At 37.0% G+C, this 20379-nt stretch overlaps 2 protein-coding genes across 2 annotated transcripts in view; both read right to left on the bottom strand.

Annotated features, from left to right (window-relative positions):
* LOC5580161 (28S ribosomal protein S9, mitochondrial) overlaps window positions 1–20379 on the bottom strand; it is an 89449-nt gene that overhangs the window by 56282 nt on the left and 12788 nt on the right. The gene's annotated exons all lie outside the window — the stretch shown is intronic.
* On the bottom strand, window positions 3618–6786 carry LOC110679259 (transient receptor potential channel pyrexia-like). Its single transcript, XM_021853484.1, has 2 exons — window positions 6601–6786; window positions 3618–6535 (listed from the first exon to the last, which is right to left on the bottom strand). The coding sequence occupies exons 1-2, from the start codon at window positions 6705–6707 to the stop codon at window positions 3736–3738; spliced, it is 2907 nt and encodes a 968-aa protein (XP_021709176.1). The 5' UTR covers window positions 6708–6786; the 3' UTR covers window positions 3618–3735.

Here is a 20379-nt window from a genome sequence, read left to right as displayed (position 1 = left end):
GTGTACCATGTACAATATATCTATATTTATTTATAAAAATCAAATATTTTTCATTGTGATTCATTCAATTAGAACTGAAATGCTCACCACGTGTCGAAAAAAACTAATAGTATTCGACTTTAGACAGAGATACAGTTGATTTTTGATTGATGGAAAACAATTTTCAAACATCGATTTCCCTAAATAATTCAATGAGCGGTGAATGGCGTCCTTACGGTATAAACTTTCATCTGATTTGTGTTAGCAACGGTTTCTGCTATCGATATAATATAATCGTTCAAACTTTGTATAGTAGAAATATGAAAACAACATCAAATCAGTAAGTCGCTTCCAACACACTGCGTGCATATCAGTTTTACACTGAAAGCTTTTGTTTGCATGGTGGAACAAACTTAAGGGCCGTTTATTAACTACGTAAGAGGTTATGGGGGAAGGAGGGGTTACCCGCATTACATTTTTTTTTTCGACTGTATGTTTTAATCTTAATTATTATTGTGCTACCATCTATCTTAATATAATTATTGTGCTACCATCTATGTGCAGTAATGGATGTTGAACAAAAGAAATTATTTGCGGTATTCTCAGCTGGGGGGAAATTGAAAACGAATAGAGAATTCCACTATCAAAATAGAATGTTTGAAAGTCAAAATTGAAATACACGGAGAAAACGGAAAACCCATATTTGAGTATTTTTTAACTCACTTTTGAGTTATTTTTCTCTCCCCATTTCATTCGCTCCTTCTATTGTTGTCAGAGAGCGAAGAGCAAAACAACCCAAAAACCGAACCTTAGTGCGTTACCTCAAATTTGAGTAAGTGGCACAGTACTGGAAGTTGAGTTATTTGATCTGCCGATTGAGTGAAAACAACTTAGCCAGTAAGTATTTTTTCGCATGGCTGTAAATGAAAACAACTTATACCCCATCAACTCAAAATTAGGTTAACGCACGAACCCCCGGAATTGAGTGGAATGAACTCACTTTTGAGTACTTCATTTTCTCCGTGTAGGAGTTGAAAAACAGGGTCTACGGCATGAACAATAAAAATATCTTATTTTTCCAAGTAGGGGGATTAAGGAGATAATGAACACACGTGGCGAAATGGACACCCACTTAATCTCTGAGAATATGCATACTTCATCAAAAGTTCATACACTACATGAAATCTGTAATGCATTTGAAATGTTTGACGGTATATAAGTTTATTTTTTGCTTCGATTGTCCTTTGAAATTTGAACTTAAGTTTTTCTCAGCCTGACATATTGACATATAAGCAAGGTGGTGAAAGAATCCAATTTTTGAGCAAAGTAACGAACCTAGAAAGGTAGTTTTTAGCTATTATGATTTATAGAGAGAGTTCTTTTACATTTTGGAAAAATTGACAGTTATTAAATATTATGGAAACACTAAACTTCACACAAGTGTTCATTTTGCCTCGACACCTTTTTACCAGCCTTTTTTACTTATTCGTTAATTTGGCAGGCTCAAGCGGCGTCAGGCATAACGGAGCCGAATTCATTTGATTTACAAAATCTTTTTTGCTTCTCTATTCTTACCAGCCTTGTTTTTGATCCAATTTTGGATTACTACATACATTATATACTACATTATTACTTTGAAATTGAACTTAAGTTTTTCTCAGCCTGACACATTGACATATAAGCAAGGTGGTGAAAGAATCCAATTTTTGAGCAAAGTAACGAACCTAGAAAGGTAGTTTTTAGCTATTATGATTTATAGAGAGAGTTCTTTTACATTTTGGAAAAATTGACAGTTATTAAATATTATGGAAACACTAAACTTCACACAAGTGTTCATTTTGCCTCGACACCTTTTTACCAGCCTTTTTTACTTATTCGTTAATTTGGCAGGCTCAAGCGGCGTCAGGCATAACGGAGCCGAATTCATTTGATTTACAAAATCTTTTTTGCTTCTCTATTCTTACCAGCCTTGTTTTTGACCCAATTTTGGATTACTACATACATTATATACTACATTATTACTAGTTTTAAAGAATTGTAATTCTACAATTGGCCTTTGCCTTTATTTTAATATAACATTTCTGTCGTTTATGAATTTAAAGACATATTCTTTTTAAGCCGGACACTTATATGAAAGTATGTAGCATGATTTTCTAGGGTTTCAACCAGAAAATAACATTTTTGTCGATAAAAGTACCTAATATACCAATCATTTGATATGAAAACACTTATTTGCTCTCCATTCTGCGGTATTGGTTTGAATTTCCATCAGCCAGCATACTTGTACAAGCTCACTGAATTTAGTGTCCATGGAATAGAGGACACCTAACAATTAATGCAGATTTTATATAAAAAAATATCTTAAATAGCTTTGCAAAATATTCCATGCTCATAAGCGTGTAAAGGGCTCAGATAGCCGTAGCAGTAAACGCGCAGCTATTCAGCAAGACCAAGTTGAGTGTCGTGGGTTCAAATCCCACTGGTTGAAGATCTTTCCATAAAAGAATTTTCCAATTTTCAAAGTTACACACGCAAAAATGATCAATTCGCATAGAAATCTCTCAGTTAATAACTGTGGAAGTGCTCATAAAAAAAAAACTAAGAAGAGAAGTAGACTCTGTCCCAGTTGGAACTTAACAGCATAAAGAAGAAGAAGCGTATAGGCCACTGCACTATTTTGATTTTGTATGGGACTTTGACATTTACTGGCCTTATTGTTTACAAATTTCAAGGTAGAGTGAAAAAGACAGAAATAGTTTTGTGCAGAGCCCCATTATTCAAAATGAACATGTTAAGCGGCTCTGCATAACAATCTTTCTCTCTCTTTCCCTCCTTCATGAAATTAGTAAACAACAAGGCCAGTAAACGTCAAAATCTCATGCGAAATCAAAACAGTGCACTGCCCCATAGGTTGCTAAGGTAAAAATTTCTAAGTGTGTCACGTTTTGTGGCCTTGTTTTTTACGGTTCGAACTTAGAAAATTTGTGTTCGCGTTTGTAAAGCCGCTTACTATGCATCGAACTTTTATACAAATTTTATGCTACCATGGATAAGAACGAGTCGGGTCAAAACCGTCCACAAGATTTGCTCATCTACCCACCCCTATGTGGCACTATTGTGCATAGACACTTCCAGTTTATTGCAATTGTGGGATATTTCATTATCTAAGCGAGACAGAACATTCCTGTCTTCAAGCATGCAGAGCTAGCTTTCGAAGTTTCAAAGTCATCCACTGCGTGAGTGAGTAGAGCTGAAATGAGGGTCCCTGCAAAACTTTAAATTCATCTACAAAGTAGTGCAAGAGTACCCCGACATTTCACAAAATCTAAACTTCATGTATTTGCAAAAGTTAGTCAGAATAAGCAGTGCTTCGCTGAGGAATCCCGAAGGAAGTTATAAATTATCTGTTATGATGCAATTGACGGATATTTCGAAATAGATTTTTCTTTTCTTTTTGAGTATCTGCGTGGTTATCGCTATGGCTATTGAGGCTCCTGAAAAGTATAACTAATACATGATCAAAAAACATTCTTATTGTCAAACATGAGCACAAAGCATGATCATCCCAATTGGTGCTCTGGGATCTCAATAGCTAATTTGGATTCAATCGTGATACTGGAATAATAAAAACAAATGGGTAATTTGCGCTATACTTTATTTTGCATTATGCTTTTATTAGTTTTCATATTTTTGGTAGATTTAGATACATATATGAGATTTATTTGTATTATCCCTATCGTTTTATTATCTATCAATTTATCTCAGAAGAATTTTGGAAATTTTGTCAACCAAACATTGATTGTGTTTCAATACCGTCTTCAATTCCAATAGCTCTTTGGAAAGTTCGTCCAATTTTTCCGAACTTTCATCTATCTTCGTGGTCAGCGTGCATAAACTAGCGGTTTCGAAACCATAGTCTGACTCTATGATGCGTTCCAGTGGTTGGTTACAGTTGGCCTGCTGACTGGATACAACGTTACCGTTCTGGAAGCGATATTTGTAAGCAGCCGGATTGCTAATAGTCGTGGCGCCTGACTGTTTCTTTGACTTTGCCACTTCATACGCAGCCATCATGATCGTTCTTGGGAGGCGCTTTTCTTCTGGGTTCAGTGGTTTCACACTCAAAATCACACGGTACGCTTGAGGCGAAACAAGGGCAGTATAGTGCAGCAGACTACGAAGCCAATTTGGAAGCCATCCGTTAAACAGTGCTGACTCAATGTAGGAGATAAGCTTTGTTTGACCGACCAGCTTGGAGAGAGTGGCGGTTTTCTTCAGAGCTTGAATGTCGTCAACAGCTATGCCAACCAAAAGATTCATTAGAATCACCGTGACGAATAAAAGAAATAGAACAAATGTGATTTGGGCACTTAACTCCAACATGAACGGAGGGTCTTTTCCATCTGGGTCGTTGATTAGTAGTTCTAGGTCAACTTCACCAATCATCATGACTAGTACTGTAATAAAGCCCATGAATGGGTTTTCAAAGGACGATGATGATGGAAATATCACACAGAAGCTTATTGTGAATCCCACTAGCATGCATGAATAGGCAATGAATAGTTTAGCAAATTCAACCTGAACTTTTGTGTACATCGCTACGTATGCACCGAATACAGGTAATTGACCAATCATAACCATCAAGTGGGTCCATCCCAGCAATACCGCAAAGGCTCCAATATGGTTTTGCCAGGTATACGTCCGCTTCGTGTAGATATAGGAGATAACAAAAACACTAACTATGATGAACCATTCTGTGACATTCTCCACTTGTGTGACGTAGCGTCGAATAGATGAATATCCGGTCATTCCATAGAGTTTTCGACAAATTTCCACGAATGTAATAGCTACTAGCACCATCCATTGCATTTCCATTACAAATGGATTGTTGCGTAACATATTCCCTAAAATAGACTGCTTCTGACAAAGTTCCTGCTCTTGAATAGTTTCTTCCATATCTTTGCTACCATTGTAACAGTTATGAGCCAAGGCTGTCAATACATACAGGGTAAGGAACAGTATGAATATGAAGCAGAACAGCAATCTGGCTATGTAATATTTCCGAATTTTTCCCCATTTAATGTATAGAAAAGCTGAACATAGAGGATGTTGAAGAATTTCCTTCTGTCCCTCATCTACTAATGTGTTTAAGTAGCTGATTTCTCGTGGATAGCAGTGCTGCAGAATGCTTCTAAAGTCTAACTCCAGGACTACTTCATTATCTGATGGATCCTGAGAATGAATCAACGTCATTGCATCGTCGAATTTCCTACTTATCATAGCTAACGACGCAGGTGTTTTTCTCGTGATAACATTCAATGCAGTCGTTCCCTTCTTTGACTTGGTTGTAACGTCCGCATCATGATAGATTAAAATTTCTACGCAATGAGCAAGTCCATCCAGTGCTGCCAAGTGCAAAGGAGTGAATCCAAACACGTCTTTGCTATTCACATCAGCACCCCAGCAAATCAAAGTCTCGATAATATCAAACGCCATATCCGACTTCCCGATTGCGGCGTGGAGTGGTGTACGTTGATCAAAGTCCTCTGCATTCGGGTCTGCGCTTCCAATTCTTAGCAGCAATTCAACGCACTCCAGACTGGATGTTCTAGCAGCAAGATGCAAAGGTGTGAATCCACGGTGATTTTTCAATTTTGCGTCAGCCCCTTTGGCCAGTAATAAATTCACACACTCGACGTTCCCTTCGTCGGCGGCCAAATGTAGCGCTGTAGATTCCTTTTCACGTATGCCAATCCGTATATTCGGATCAGCCGTCGGAAAGTCTAGTAGAGCTTTCAAGCAATCAACATAGCCTAAATCTGCAGCGAGGTGGATAGCATTCATTCCACTTGGTTTCAGCGAGTTAACATCCATCCCTTCCGAAATGAATAACTTCACACAATCTATGGCATTTGACCGTACCGCACAGTGCAATAAGGATTCTTCGCAATTTTGTTTCTTCGTATTGATATTCAGTTTTCCACCTTTCGTTATTAGATATCGCGCCACTTCTACCGAATTACCAAAAGCTGCACAATGCAAAGGCGTAAAGGCCTTTGGCTGCATGTTGATCTCAATTCCTTTCGACACTAGAAAACTTGTGCAATTCAGACATCCACTAAATGAGCTCAAATGCAACGCGCTAAATCCATTGCTATCGGAGAATATCAACTCTGCACCACATTCCAGTAGGCTCTCTAACAAATCCCATCGTTTAAGAAATGCCGCAAACAGAAAACTAATGTTTCTCTCAGCCTTAGTAGCGCCTTCAAACATTTCTTTCGTATTCGCAGCGATAATGTTGCCCTGATCTATGTTATCCAATAGTTTCAGTCTTCCTGATGATAGTCGCATTTGCTCCATCAACGAGGTTCGAATAGTTTCACTTGACACTTCAAAGCCAAATTCAGCATTAGTTTCTTCATAATTATCAAACATATTCGGTGCATTTTCCGCTGGTGGGGATGGGCCGATCTTCATGTATTCAAAATCTTCCGCGAGTACAGTTTCTGGATCGTTTCGCCAATGAACAGTAACATCCGGAGTTAGTGAAAACCTATATTCAATCGAAACAAGGTCTTCAATTTACAGTCAATTACAGAGCAATGTCTAAGCGCAAACCTTGGTTTCATGGCTATCGGAACTTGTTGGGTTTTGATCTTTGTCGATCGGGTTCCAACCCTGCGTTTGGGTTTGGCCGACCCTTCCTTGTAGCCGAAATTCTCCATCCTTCCGTTCAACGCTGTCGCACTTTACAGTGCGAAGATCGCATCTCTACTGAACATCTTGAGCACAGCTAAATTAAATTTATTGGTTGGAATTACTTTTCGCGAGAGCGCTTACCAACACTAGACGCAGCACAGATAAAAAGGTTGATCTGTAGTGGCTTTCAGCGCACACTTGAGGATCTCGATATAAATGCAATGGGGCTGATTTTAATGATAAAGAAAGATAAGAAATGTAATCATACACCCTGCGATATCTCCTAAGGATGAATACAAAGACACATACGATTATTGTGAACTTGACTAAGCTTATTCAATTCTAAATATTCGATTTTATTATAATTGAGTTACAGTTTTTATATATTTTGAATAGCATATTGATTGTTACAAAATAGTTGCTGTAATGAAGAAATTAGAATTTGCTACAAGGTACCGTAGGGCAAGTGGATAAAGAAGTTCGGAATCAACTAGTTGTTATAACTCATTAAGACTTTAAATTTAAATCAATAAGGTTGTATATATTTTTTAAATTTACTCCTACTAATTCTAGGCGGTATAATTAATTTGACTCCAGGAAACATAAAAAAAAAAAACAATTTAAAAAATTGTCAGTGAGATTTCCGATTTTTATAAAATTAAGCATATTAGGAGGATAAGGGCATAATGGACACGTTGAGCAAATATTTATTTCAACGCCATAAAATAGTTTTTTTTTGTTACACTCGGCTAATATACAAATTTAATGTTAATACGAAGTGCTATATTCATTCATGGTGATAAAAATCATAACAAAAGTTAGAATAACGAGATAGAAAATTGGGTCAAAAACAAGCATAGCATAGTATAGACTGACTGTACATGTCAATGGTTGCTACTCCGTGATTGATACGAACCGGTAAGAATTGCACTTCGATCCAAAAGAATAAGGGATGGAATTTTCCGCATATTCTCGAAGTGCAATTTTAGCAGCTCTCATTTTATTGATCAATAACGGCGCCGGCCAAGTCCTTACAGTCAGTTAGGAAGGGGAAGGAACGTTATTGTGTAATGAACGTTGCTTCTAAAGACCGAGAATACCTCTGCATCTCCACAATCATCACTGGACAGGTGTGGTTAGTGAGGGAGGGAAAAGATCTGGGAGTCACCTTTGGTCGGTGATGCGATCCATGGATTAGGAGGGAAAATATGACCTTCACTTAAAACTAGTTTTGCATTTTTGTATCGCAGTAAAAATATATTGAAAGAAATTATAAAAAAGTCGACATTCATAATATCGAACTATTCAAAGATTATTTTTAGTAATGATGAAGACAGAAAGGTTTGTGTATTTTAAAAGTGTATGTAACAGAAATAAGGGTATTGTCGACACATGTAATGACGAACCATTCAAAGTATGTTTGAAAATTAAAAAAAAAAGATACGTTGCAACAAAAAAATGTCTTACGTCGACATTCATAATGTCGAACTATTCAAAGGTTGTTTTTAGCAATGACGTAAATATAGTGGTATATTAAATTTAAATGAAACACGAAAAAGTCGACACTTGTAGTGACGAACCATTCATAGCTTAATTGAAAAAAAATAAAAGTAGCTTTGCAACGATAAAAAATAATTTTCATAAGCATGAAATCAGAGACGAACCAGCTCAGGGCCGAAAGTCTCTATAATATAGCAAAAAAAACATGAAGTGATCTCACCAGTACTTCATCCTCGGCTAAACACGAAGCTTCTCGCACTTGATCAACACGAACCGAACACGATTAGTCTTGATTCCGTACCTCGTCTCTACGGAACATGCAACCGAATCAAAAGACCACGCACTATATACCGCTTCGCGTCGCACTGCCCAGAAATTCTGGAGAAAAAATCACTTCGATTGGGCGCTAATCCGAACACGTCCGCTTGGGCCTTCGCGTCGCACTGCCCAGAAATTCTGGAGAGAAAATCACTTCGATTTCGCGCCAATCCGAACAAGTCCGCTTGAGCCTTCGCGTTGCACTGCCCAGAGAGAAAATCACTTCGATTTCGCGCCAATCCGAACACGTCCGCTTGAGCCTTCGCGTCGCACTGCCCAGGGATTCTGGACAGAAAATCACTTCGATTGGGCGCCAATCCGAACACGTCCGCTTGGGCCTTCGCGTCGCACTGCCCAGAAATTCTGGAGAGAAAATCACTTTGATTGGGCGCCAATCCGAACACGTCCGCTTGGGCCTTCGCGTCGCACTGAGATAGAAAATTGGGTCAAAAACAAGGCTGACAAAAAGGTATCGGGGCAAACTGAACATTTTCATGGAATTCAGTCAATCGTACTAATATGTAAAAGGGGAGCCCCGCAGGGCCAGGAGCAGAATTTAGCCAGACAAAACCTCTAGCGCTCTAGGAGTGCATTTTTGCGGGTTGACGTCAAAGGAGAATTATCTTGAATTTTTTGTTCTTTAATTTAATGATAAAAGTTATTTGGAAATTTCGCCGCGTAGTTGGCGCTGCGATACAAACTCTAATACAACTTCTGATACCTGAACAAAGTTAGGGTAAAAATGTGTAAATCACTTAAATTTTACGTTTTTTATGCTTTTTACGTCCGAATCGTAAAATGTTTTATTTTAAACACCATGCGTCGCTTAAATTTGATAACATAAATGTACTGTACGAAAGAAAAATCTTGTTTGTTAGAAAAAAAAAGTCAATTTTCCAACAAATTATTGCAAAAATATCATATTTTGTTACATAAATGTATTCCAAAACTTGCAAATTTTTGCAAAAACTAATCAATGTTCCGATATACGCTATATTTCATCAAACCAAATGTCAAAGTTTTGAATATAAAATAACCACCCCACCTATTCTATTAGTCTAGTCTATTCTATTTATAAGATAAAGATTGTTATTTTGAATTTGGATATCTCAAATAAATCAAAATATACATCCGGTAAACTTTGACCTTTGGGAGATGAAATATAGCGTATTTCGGAACATTCATGTTTTTCCAAAAAAATGCAGCTTGTTGAGTAAAGTTATGTTGGAAGTTATGATATTTTTACAATAACTTATTCAAAAATTGAAATATTTGAATAAAAACAGGATTTGTTTTCGTATTGTACATGCATGTTATCAAATTTAAGTGACGCATGGTGTTTAAAATTAAACATTTTTCGATTTTGACGAAAAAAGTATAAAATATGTAAATTTTAAGTGGTTTACACATTTTTTACCATAACTTTGTTATTTGAAGTCCTAGAATTTTGATGTCTTCGACAACTTGTCGCATTTTTACACGTTCTAAAACTTTGCTAAATACACGAAAGCTCTAGGACGCGGATAGGCGCTGCATTTCTAACATAATGTGAGTGATAGCCGCAGTTACTGCATTCCAGCACTCGGCATCTGCACACATTCTCTCTATTATATTGTCGGGGGACGTGTCCCCTCCGCATGTAGCGAGTATGCGATTATCTCACAACAATGAAACGGGAGAAATCAAACACGAAATGCTCCGCTGTTTCCTCCACACCAGCACATTGGGGCACGCAGGAGATTCTAAGTGACCGAACCCATGCAGGTACTGCCTATAACATTAGACTGGCCCAGCTCAGTATGGAAGAAAAATAAAATTGTATAATTCCACGGGGCACCCCCCAGAATTATTCCTTAGGGTTAGATGAAGACTTCCTGAAAATTTCAGCTCATTTGGTCGTTCCATGAGCTGGCGCATTTGAATTGAAGTTAATATGGGATTCCCAGCTCAAGCATATGGGAAACAGTACATCATCTACTGTTTGGTTCAGGAAAACTGTTGATCGCGTTCAATTGAACCCAGAATGTCAAAAACACTATTTGATACCATAGCGAACAATATTGTAGAAGGTTGTATCATGATTAAAAGTGATAAAGTTGGTGTTTTAACTATCTGAAAGAGATCTGCAATACAGCTCTGCATTTCTTCAACATAGTATGATGGTTACCACTAGGCGCATCATAGCCACCTATGACGCTGGGCGAGCTGCTGCGCAAGATGCATGCATATATGTGACTGTACGGGAGTTCTGATCTAAGCCTAACTTTCAACAACTGAAATGTTAATAAAAATGAGCTTAAATACAGATACAACCTTCTGCAATTATGTTCATTAGGGTATCAGCTAGTGTATTTGTCATTCTGGGCCCAATTGAACACGATCAATTAGTATACAGAACGAAACAGTGACCAAGGGTCAATTTTCAATATATTTGAAACGAAAATCACATACAAACTTCGAATTGAATGCGCCAGCTGGTGGCGCAACCAATTGAGTTGAAATTTTGGGAGACCTTTTTTCTTACCCGAAGGCACATATCTAGGGGGTGCCCCGTTGAGTTTAACAACTTTTTTGTTTAAGGGCCAGTCTACTATAACAACTATATCCTGACCGAAACTACGTCAGGGGGGAGACCAAAGCTGGAAGGATATGATGGGCAGGGCGTGTTGCAAGAATGCCGGACAGCAACCCTGCAAAGATGGTGTTCGCTTCGGATACGGTTGGTACAAGAAGGCGTGGAGCGCAACAAGCTAGGTGGGCAGATCAATTACGCATCCATTTGGCGGGCGTGGGACAGAACCTAGCGGAGAGATGCGGCCACGAACCGAGCCTATTGTGGCGTAAAATTGGTGATTCAGTGTCATCTGTTTAGGTGTTAGCTAAATAAATGAAATATCGTAAATCATCACTGGGTGCTGGTTTCAGTAAGGTAAAGCTTGCCCTAAAAAAATCAACAATCGGAAAAGGCATTGCTATGATATAGCCGCAGCGGTGAACATTCAGCAAGACCCAGCTGAGGGTTGTGGATTATAATCCAACAATTCGACGATCTATTCATAGGAAATTTTCTCCACCAGGGAATATATTATCTTCATCAGTTCGTAAAGAAAGCTCTCAGTTTTTAGGTAGATGGACCTATCGGCTAATAAGGGGTAATGCAAAAGTGGCCCAGATATATGTATGTAGTAGTAAACGCGCAGCTATTCAGCAAGACTAAGCTGTGGGGGGATCGATTCCCACAGGCATAAATCTTATTTTACGATATACGAATGAAAAAAAAGATAAGTTAAAAAAACAACTGAGAGTTTTCTGTTTTAATAATCGTGGACGTGCTCATAAGAACACTAAGTTGAGAAACATCTGTTCCAGCTAGGATGTATTGCCATGCCAGATAGAAAAAGAAGGGTGATGCCCATACTCATTGCGTTGAACATGGGAATATCAGTCATCGATCGATAGAACCGTTCGGTTGATTGCCGTCAGTTAAGAGCACATTAAAGCCTCCTGTATTTTGCCTGTGTTGGTAGCAAAGCTCAAAGCTTTGAGCCAACCCTTCTCCAGTAGAGAAGCTAGATAGAATACAGGACGCTTCGATGGTTACTGACTGTAAAATGGCTTATAGTATTGTTTATCATGAAAGTTTGAGCTTAAAATACTTTTGTAGGTGACTTTTCCTATATTTTCTGATATTTTATTAACAAAATCTTATTCACGTTCTCTATTAATGTTCCCCTATAAATTCTCAACTGCAATGATGCTAAATTGAAGATTTTTTTGTAGATTTTTATATGTTTATATACCTATTAACAAAGTCACCCAAAAATCGAAAATAGACTATTAATTGTAGTTTTTATGTAAAATTATCGGTGAATTCAAAGTACATCGTTATGAAATCTTTCAACTGCAATCGATAACTGAGATACTTGCCCTAAAAATATAATTGAACGAGTGCCAAATTAGAACTACGGCCAGATTTTAAACTGACTGATCCGATAGCAGATCGACAGGAAGGGTGAATCTCTGAATTCACAACTTCCTTCCAAAAAAGTGGGATTTAAAACTGTCACTAAACGTGGCAAGAATGGAAGGAAGGACGTTTCCCCGGAATGCGAACTTTCTTCCAAGGGTGAAATGAATAATTGTATCGAAATGAGCAAGCAGTTCGATGCTCTAGACAAATTTTCCGAACACCAAATCGAAGCAGCTTCTAGCCCAGGCTCTTTGATTCAAATGAGGAAGAAAAGAGTGCCGCCTATCGTGGTCAGTTGTTCCGAATTTGGGGGATTTAGGCAGGAGATCTTGAACTCCATTAGGGGAATCAAGGTCTCCTTCCAAATCGCAAAGAAAGGAGACTGTCTCGTTTTGCCGGAAACTTTTAAAGATCGCGAACTTCTTCTCAAACATCTTGAAGAGAAGAAGCACATTTTTTTTACTTATGACGACAAAACTGAACGTTTGTTCAAAATTGTCTTGAAAGGTCTCTCAAGTGAATATAAGTCACGTGAAGAGATCAAAAATGGAATAAATGATTTACTTGGATTTTCCCCAGTCCAAGTAATCATTATGAAAAAGAGAACCCAATCTGGCATTGTTCGGAAAGGGCTTTCTCAAGAATATTATTTAGTTCACTTTAACAAAAAAGAGCTAAATAATATTGAAGCTTTAGAAAAAGCAAGACTTATGTTCGATGTCCATGTGACATGGGAACATTTCCAGAAACCTGGAGGAAATTACCAGAACCCCACTCAGTGCCGTCGGTGCCAAAGGTGGGGTCATGGTACAAAAAATTGTCGCATGGATGCTAAATGCATGATTTGCGAAGGTTCTTCTCACGCCAAGGACGTCTGTCCAGTGAAGGAAAATACCACCAAGTTCATATGCTCTAATTGCTGGGCTAATCATAAGTCAAATTTTTGGAATTGCCCTTCACGCAATAGAGTCATTGAGGCTCGTGCCAGGCAGATGAAAGATAATATCCGTTACGATAACGGTCGCTTCCTGAATTTGCCTGGTAGAGTATCGAACAAGGGGACCCAGATAGCCGTAGCGGTAAACGCGCAGCTATTCAGCAAGACCAAGCTGAGGGTCGTGGGTTCGAATCCCACCGGTCGAGGATCTTTTCGGGTTGGAAATTTTCTCGACTTCCCAGGGCATAGAGTATCTTCGTACCTGCCACACGATATACGCATGCAAAAATGGTCATGGCATAGTAAGCTCTCAGTTAATAAATGTGGAAGTGCTCATAAGAACACTAAGCTGAGAAGCAGGCTCTGTCCCAGTGGGGACGTAACGCCAGAAAGAAGAAAGAAGAAGTATCGAACAATGCTCATTTTTCAGTTAACGATCGCTTGATTAGGAATCACACCCATCAGGAAGAGCATAATCATGCTCATTCACAAACTAATTTTAATCCGTCGGGTAGCCGTTCGAATCTTTCAACCCACGGTAAATTTTTTGCCGATATCGTAGCAGGAAATTTGTACTCCTCCCCTATTCGTTCCATGAGTACCCATACTACTTGTTTCAAATCAAATGGGAAAAACCCTACCGCCACAGGTAACTCCTACTCAGCTTCTTCATCTACTGAAAATTCTAATGGGAAATCATCAAATGTACCCACTTCAAGTGATATGTCTGCCTCTGATTTTAATTTTCTAACTGAACAATTGAATCTAATGATTGATGCAATGTTCAAAGCCACCACTATGACTGGGCCCAGATAGCCGTAGCGGTAAACGCGCAGCTATTCAGCAAGACCAAGCTGAGGGTCGTGGGTTTGAATCCCACCGGTCGAGCATCTTTTCGGGTTGGAAATTTTCTCGACATCCCAGGGCATAGAGTATCTTCGTACCTGCCACACGATATACACATGCAAAAATGGTCAATTGGCATAGAAAGCTCTCAGTTAGTAACTGTGGAAGTGCTCATAAGAACACTAAGCTGAGAAGCAGGCTTTGTCCCACTTGGGACGTAACGCCAGAAAGAAGAAGAAGATGACTGAAGCAGTCCAAGTTGGTGTAAAATTTACAAATCAAATGGTTATTGCATTACGTTTTTCTAATGGATCCAAATAATAATTTGAATATTTTAAATTGGAATGCTCGTTCTCTGAATGGTAAAGAGGACGAGCTGTTTAATTTTCTTACAGTTAATAACGTGCATATAGCAGTTATTACCGAAACGTATTTAAAACCTGGATCTAAACTCAATAGAGATCCTAACTTTTTTGTTTATCGTAACGATCGACTTGATGGGGCATGTGGGGAGTTGCAATCATCATTCATAGGCGTATACAACATCAACTGTTTTCGTCATTTGAAACTAAAGTTTTTGAAACTTTAGGTGTTTCTGTTGAAACACGGTCTGGTAAATATACTTGCATAGCTGCCTATTTGCCTTTTCAATGCTCTGAACAGCAAGTTAATATGCTCCAAACTGACTTGCGAAAATTGACGCGCAATAAGTCAAAAATTTTTGTCATTGGTGACTTTGATGCCAAACATCGGTCATGGAATAATTCTCAAAGTAATTCCAATGGCAGAATTTTATTTGATGAGTGCTCTTCAGGATATTTCTCAATTCAATACCCTGATAGTTCTACATGTTTTTCCTCTTCTAGAAATCCATCTACGATTGACTTGGTCTTAACCGACTCTAGTCATTGTAGCCAATTAGTTACTCATGCTGATTTTGATTCTGATCATGTGCCTGTTACATTTCAAATATTCCATGAAGCGATTCTCAATCCTATCAGCTCCACTTTTAATTATTTAAAAGTGAAGTAAAATTTGAATCCGTGATTATAGACGATGATCTTAAACTCTTGATCCGTCTTAAAAACGTGAGGAGAAGGCAATTTCAACGCACTCGCGATCCTGCTATGAAAAATATATGGCAGGATTTGCAGAAAGAAATCAAGAAACGTTTTGCTCAATTTAGAAACACAAATTTTGAAAATAAGATTTCTCAATTGGACCCTGGCTCGAAGCCCTTTTGGAAATTATCTAAAATTTTGAAAAAAAAAAACCTCAGAAGCCAATACTGGCATTGAAAGAGGAAAACAAATTATTACTAACTAATTGCGAAAAAGCTCAAAAACTTGCTATGCAGTTTGAAAGTGCGCACAATTTTAATTTGCGACTTACTAGTTCAATTGAAAATCAAGTTACTCAGGAGTTCGAAAATATTCTAAATCAAGAGAACGTTTTCGAAAATGCCTGGGAGACTGATTTGGAAGAAGTGAGAACTATTATTAGAAAATTCAAAAATATGAAAGCTCCTGGCGCTGATGGAATTTTCTACATCCTCATCAAGAAACTTCCAGAAAGAAGCTTATCATTTTTAGTTGATATATTCAACAAATGTTTTCAATTAGCATATTTTCCTGACAAATGGAAAAATGCTAAGGTTGTTCCAATTTTAAAACCAGACAAAAATCCTGCAGAAGCTTCTAGCTATCGTCCAATCAGTTTGCTTTTCTCCATTAGTAAACTTTTTGAAAAGGTTCTTTTGAACAGAATGATGGCCCACATCAACGAAAATTCAATTTTTGCCAATGAACAGTTCGGATTCCGCCATGGACATTCGACCACTCATCAACTTTTACGTGTATCAAATTTGATCCGTTCCAACAAATCTGAAGGCTATTCTACTGGTCTTGCTCTTCTAGATATAGAAAAAGCATTCGACAGTGTTTGGCATGAAGGTTTGATTGTAAAATTAAAAAACTTTAATTTTCCAACATACATTGTTAGAATAATTCAAAGTTATCTGTCAAATCGTACACTTCAGGTTAATTATCAGAACTCCAGATCTGAAAGACTTCCTATAAGAGCTGGTGTTCCTCAAGGCAGCATTTTGGGACCAATATTATACAATATTTTCACATCTGACTTACCTGAGTTTCATGTCAAAAATGTCAAAGATGTCAAAAATCGAAGCCTGCGTGTCATCTGTAGTCAAAAAAGTTTGGATATTTTTTCTTCATACTTGCAAAAATGGAAGATTTCTCCCAATGCTTCCAAAACTCAACTAATAATATTCCCACATAAACCAAAAGCTCTTTATTTGAAACCTTCAAGTAGACATGTTGTCACGGGTTCCAATAAATTGGTCAGATGAAGTTAAGTATCTAGGGCTCATGCTAGATAAGAATTTAACTTTCAAAAATCACATTGAGGGCATTCAAGCCAAATGTAACAAATGTGTACATGTGTACAAATATGTAAAATGTCTCTATCCCTTTATTAGTAGAAAATCAAAACTTTGTCTTAAGAACAAGCTTTTGATATTCAAACAAATTTTCAGGCCAGTCAAGTTGTATGCTGTACCAATATGGACTAGCTGTTATAATACCAGGAAGAAAGCTCTGCAGAGAATTTAAAATAAAATTTTCAAAATGATTCTGAGGCTTCCTCCCTGGTATAGTACCAATGAGTTACATAGAATATGCAGTGATGCAATGTTGAAACATTGGAACAAATGTCAAATAAAATAATTAATAATTTCAGGCAAAAATCGTTACAATCTTCTATTGCCACGATTATGCGTTATATGTTTAGGTTAAGTTAGGTTAAGTATATTAAAAACTTTTTTTTTTCACTTATAAGCAGGTGAAAGCAACTCACCTGTAAAAAATCTGAACTGAACGGCAAATGAAAAGTAATATGTTGTTAACAAAATGTTAATAAAATCTTAGATTTGTGTTACTAAATTAGGATGATAGTGTTGTCTAATAACACAGAACACCTAGATATAAGAAATAATGAATGTAATGTTTGGAATTATACTAATAAAGAAATTAAAAACAAGTGCGACGTGTGAGATGGTTTGGGAAGCTTCCTCCAAGCCCTCCCTGAAAAAACTATTTATGGATGATACCTATAATAATTGCTCTAGTATTAAATGGTGCGGAACCTCCACTATAGTTTTGAAGAATACATGGCGATTTGGAAATTATATTTGAAACTTTTCTTAGAGAAATGTTTTAACCGAAACAATAATATTTTGATGAAATGTTGAGAAAATGCCGTGAGAAAGTTCTGGAGGAACTCAATGAGGAATCCCAAATCTCGATTACTTATTCAAATCGACGTAAGTAACTTTTATACGGTTTTGAGAACATTAATAAGGAAAAATCACAATCTATCTTCTAAAACTGTTTTAAAATGAATCACCTTTTTAACATTTTTTTGCCGTGTACTTCGCTCAAATTTTGCATACACTCAGTTCACGTTAAAAAACTAGGTAGTTTCTATTATTTCCCACAAAAATAATTATAAGAAAATGATAAGCCGTTTCATTCAGTTACTTTCGACGTTTTTCTACCAGTGTAAAATCGGCTCAAGTAGTGTTTTGTTTTGATTCGTGGTTAAGTCACTTTGTCTCTCCATACAGCGGGGTGGCGAAAGTAGTGGTTAAGTTGCGAAAGTTGAAAATCTTACTTTCGTCGTTTTGTAAATCCGGAAATTAAACGTTCTAAAAGTGAAAAGTTGAGTTGGTACAGAGCGGTACGTGTAGAATTCCGCTTGCTTAACACGTAGGATCAATAAAGTAAGTTTGTATACTTTTTTGACTTGAGTCTGTATGAATAAGTTTTCGAGAAATCTAATTTATCGAGAAATTTTTGGAAAAGTTCCTGAGAGTAATCGTGGATAAATTTTGAAAAAGAATCCTAATGAAAATTCCTAGAATAAATGAAAAAAAAATCGGCATAGGAATTATTGTAGGATTTTTTGGAAAGATGTGGAAACTATAAACCTCTGTAAAAGAGCTCCTGTAGGATCAGTGGTAAATCTTCTAGAAGTAACAACTGGAGAAATCAGTGCAAGAATAAGTGCAAAAATATCTAGAGGAAATCCTGGGATAATCGCTATGATTTTTTCTTCTGTGAAAGTTACTGCGGGCTTTTAATTACCTCTCAAATAAGCCTTTGTGGACGCGTTAGAGTGCTCTAAGATTTTCTAGACCAAATTCTGAAGAAATCATTCGAAGCAACCTTTGAAGAATCGCTGTTAACTTTCCTGGAAGTATTTCAGAAGAAATTACTAGAATTGTTGAAGCATTCTTCGGGATCTGAGAAACACATTTTTCAGAACTTGTGGAATAGTCGCGTAATAGTATTTGGAAGCTTCTCTTGAGTCAATTGAGAATTTTGCAGCATGATTCACTGCAAGCAGATTAATCAATTAATTAAATTATTAAATAGAGACTTGCATTAAACTAGTTACCAACTCTAAAAAATGTACCGTGACCTGCTCTAATTCCGTGTAATTGGGAAATATGTTGATTTTTAGCATATTATAGTATTTATGTTTCTAAATGATTGTCACAAGCGTTACCATAAAAATAAGTCTTTAGAAAGGCATGACAAAATTGAACTAAAGTTGCACACACAAACAAACAATTCTACCATATACTACTGCTACAAAATAAATTCACTGAGTGTAGCCGGGAATTTCGGTTTTTTCCTGGTTGAATAAAATTCCCTGATAATTCCATGTTTTTTTTCAGGTAGTTCTTCTTCTTCTTCTCTTCCAGGTAGTACCACATTGATTAATTAAACCAATTTGCTCTTCTCGTCTTAAAGATGATTTAACGATGATCCAGAGCAGGGCAGGCAATCGTCAAATGGAAAAAGTCGTCGACGAAACTAAAAAAGAATCGTCATCGTCACTCAACCAGCGTTGGATGACGATTTGCTGCAGTTGTCCACCACAAAGGCTCGGCGTCGTGACGAACAAAGAAGCCTCCTTCGTTATGGTCGAATCTACGTTCGGTAGCTCTGGGCCGACTAAAAATATGAACCGTGGCGTCGATAGATTACGAGCCTTTTTTGAAAAAATAAAGCAATAACAAAAAAAAAACAAAACGTGTCCGGAATTGAACAAACGAGCTCTGAATCGCCAACGTCACGCGCTTACCAACAGAGCTATTGTTGAAGCTTGAGGAGTACGGGTTAAATTGCAAATACAAGCAATTCTGGGATGGCATTCGCCGTTTTGTGCATAGCAAGCGAATATAGGGTCAGGCGGGGCAAGATGAGCACCCTAAGGATAAGCGCGATTTAAGCCTACTTAAACGTTATTATTTTGGTAAAATTGGTAACCATCCTTATCTTTTACATTATTACTTTGACCTCCAACCATTAAAAGTTTTAAAAAGTGATAAATAGTTTTCCAAATAACACGTTAAAAAATAGCTTTTTTATCATCGGTCAAAAAAACTACGGGGCAAGATGGGCACCCCCATAAAAAGATGCAATTTATTAAAGAAAACTGTTATTTTTCAATGTTTGCAATATCCCAAGATATTATCTTTAATATCTGATAATATTTATCTTCAACTAGCTTAGTTTTTGAAACTTTTATCGGAAAATAAATAACTTTTCATAAATTGCTAAGATTTTACATAAAAACGATTAAATTTGTTGTTTGTTTGTATATTTTTTAGAAAAATTGTTTTGTGCAAAGAAGATACCATAAGTCAAGCCCACAGCTAAATGTGGTTCTATAATTTCACACTTTTACTTAATTTTGAACATGGTGCTCATCTTGCCCCAAGGGTGTAAATTTGTTAATATAATCAAAACAATTGAAATATTTTTTAAATTTGATAAAAAGTTTTGCTCCTGATTATCTACAGAAGATTATTCTATAACTATACGGCCAAAAACAAATGAATTAATTTGTTTACGCAACAAAAATATCACTTTTAAATTAACAAATCTTATATGAAAAGGTAAATTTTTGGACTTCTATGTATTTTGGACAATATTTACGTTGTGCTGTTGATTTTTTAGCTGAAATTTATGGCCATCATATCAATTCAATGATATTCATCAGAACCCCAAATAATGTATGGAAAAAAATCGGTAGGAAC

The sequence above is a fragment of the Aedes aegypti genome, chromosome 3 (genome assembly GCF_002204515.2).
Source record: "Aedes aegypti strain LVP_AGWG chromosome 3, AaegL5.0 Primary Assembly, whole genome shotgun sequence".
Lineage (NCBI taxonomy): Eukaryota > Metazoa > Arthropoda > Insecta > Diptera > Culicidae > Aedes > Aedes aegypti.
The sequence above is the reverse complement of the archived record's forward strand: the minus strand, read 5'-3'. Positions and strand labels throughout refer to the sequence as shown.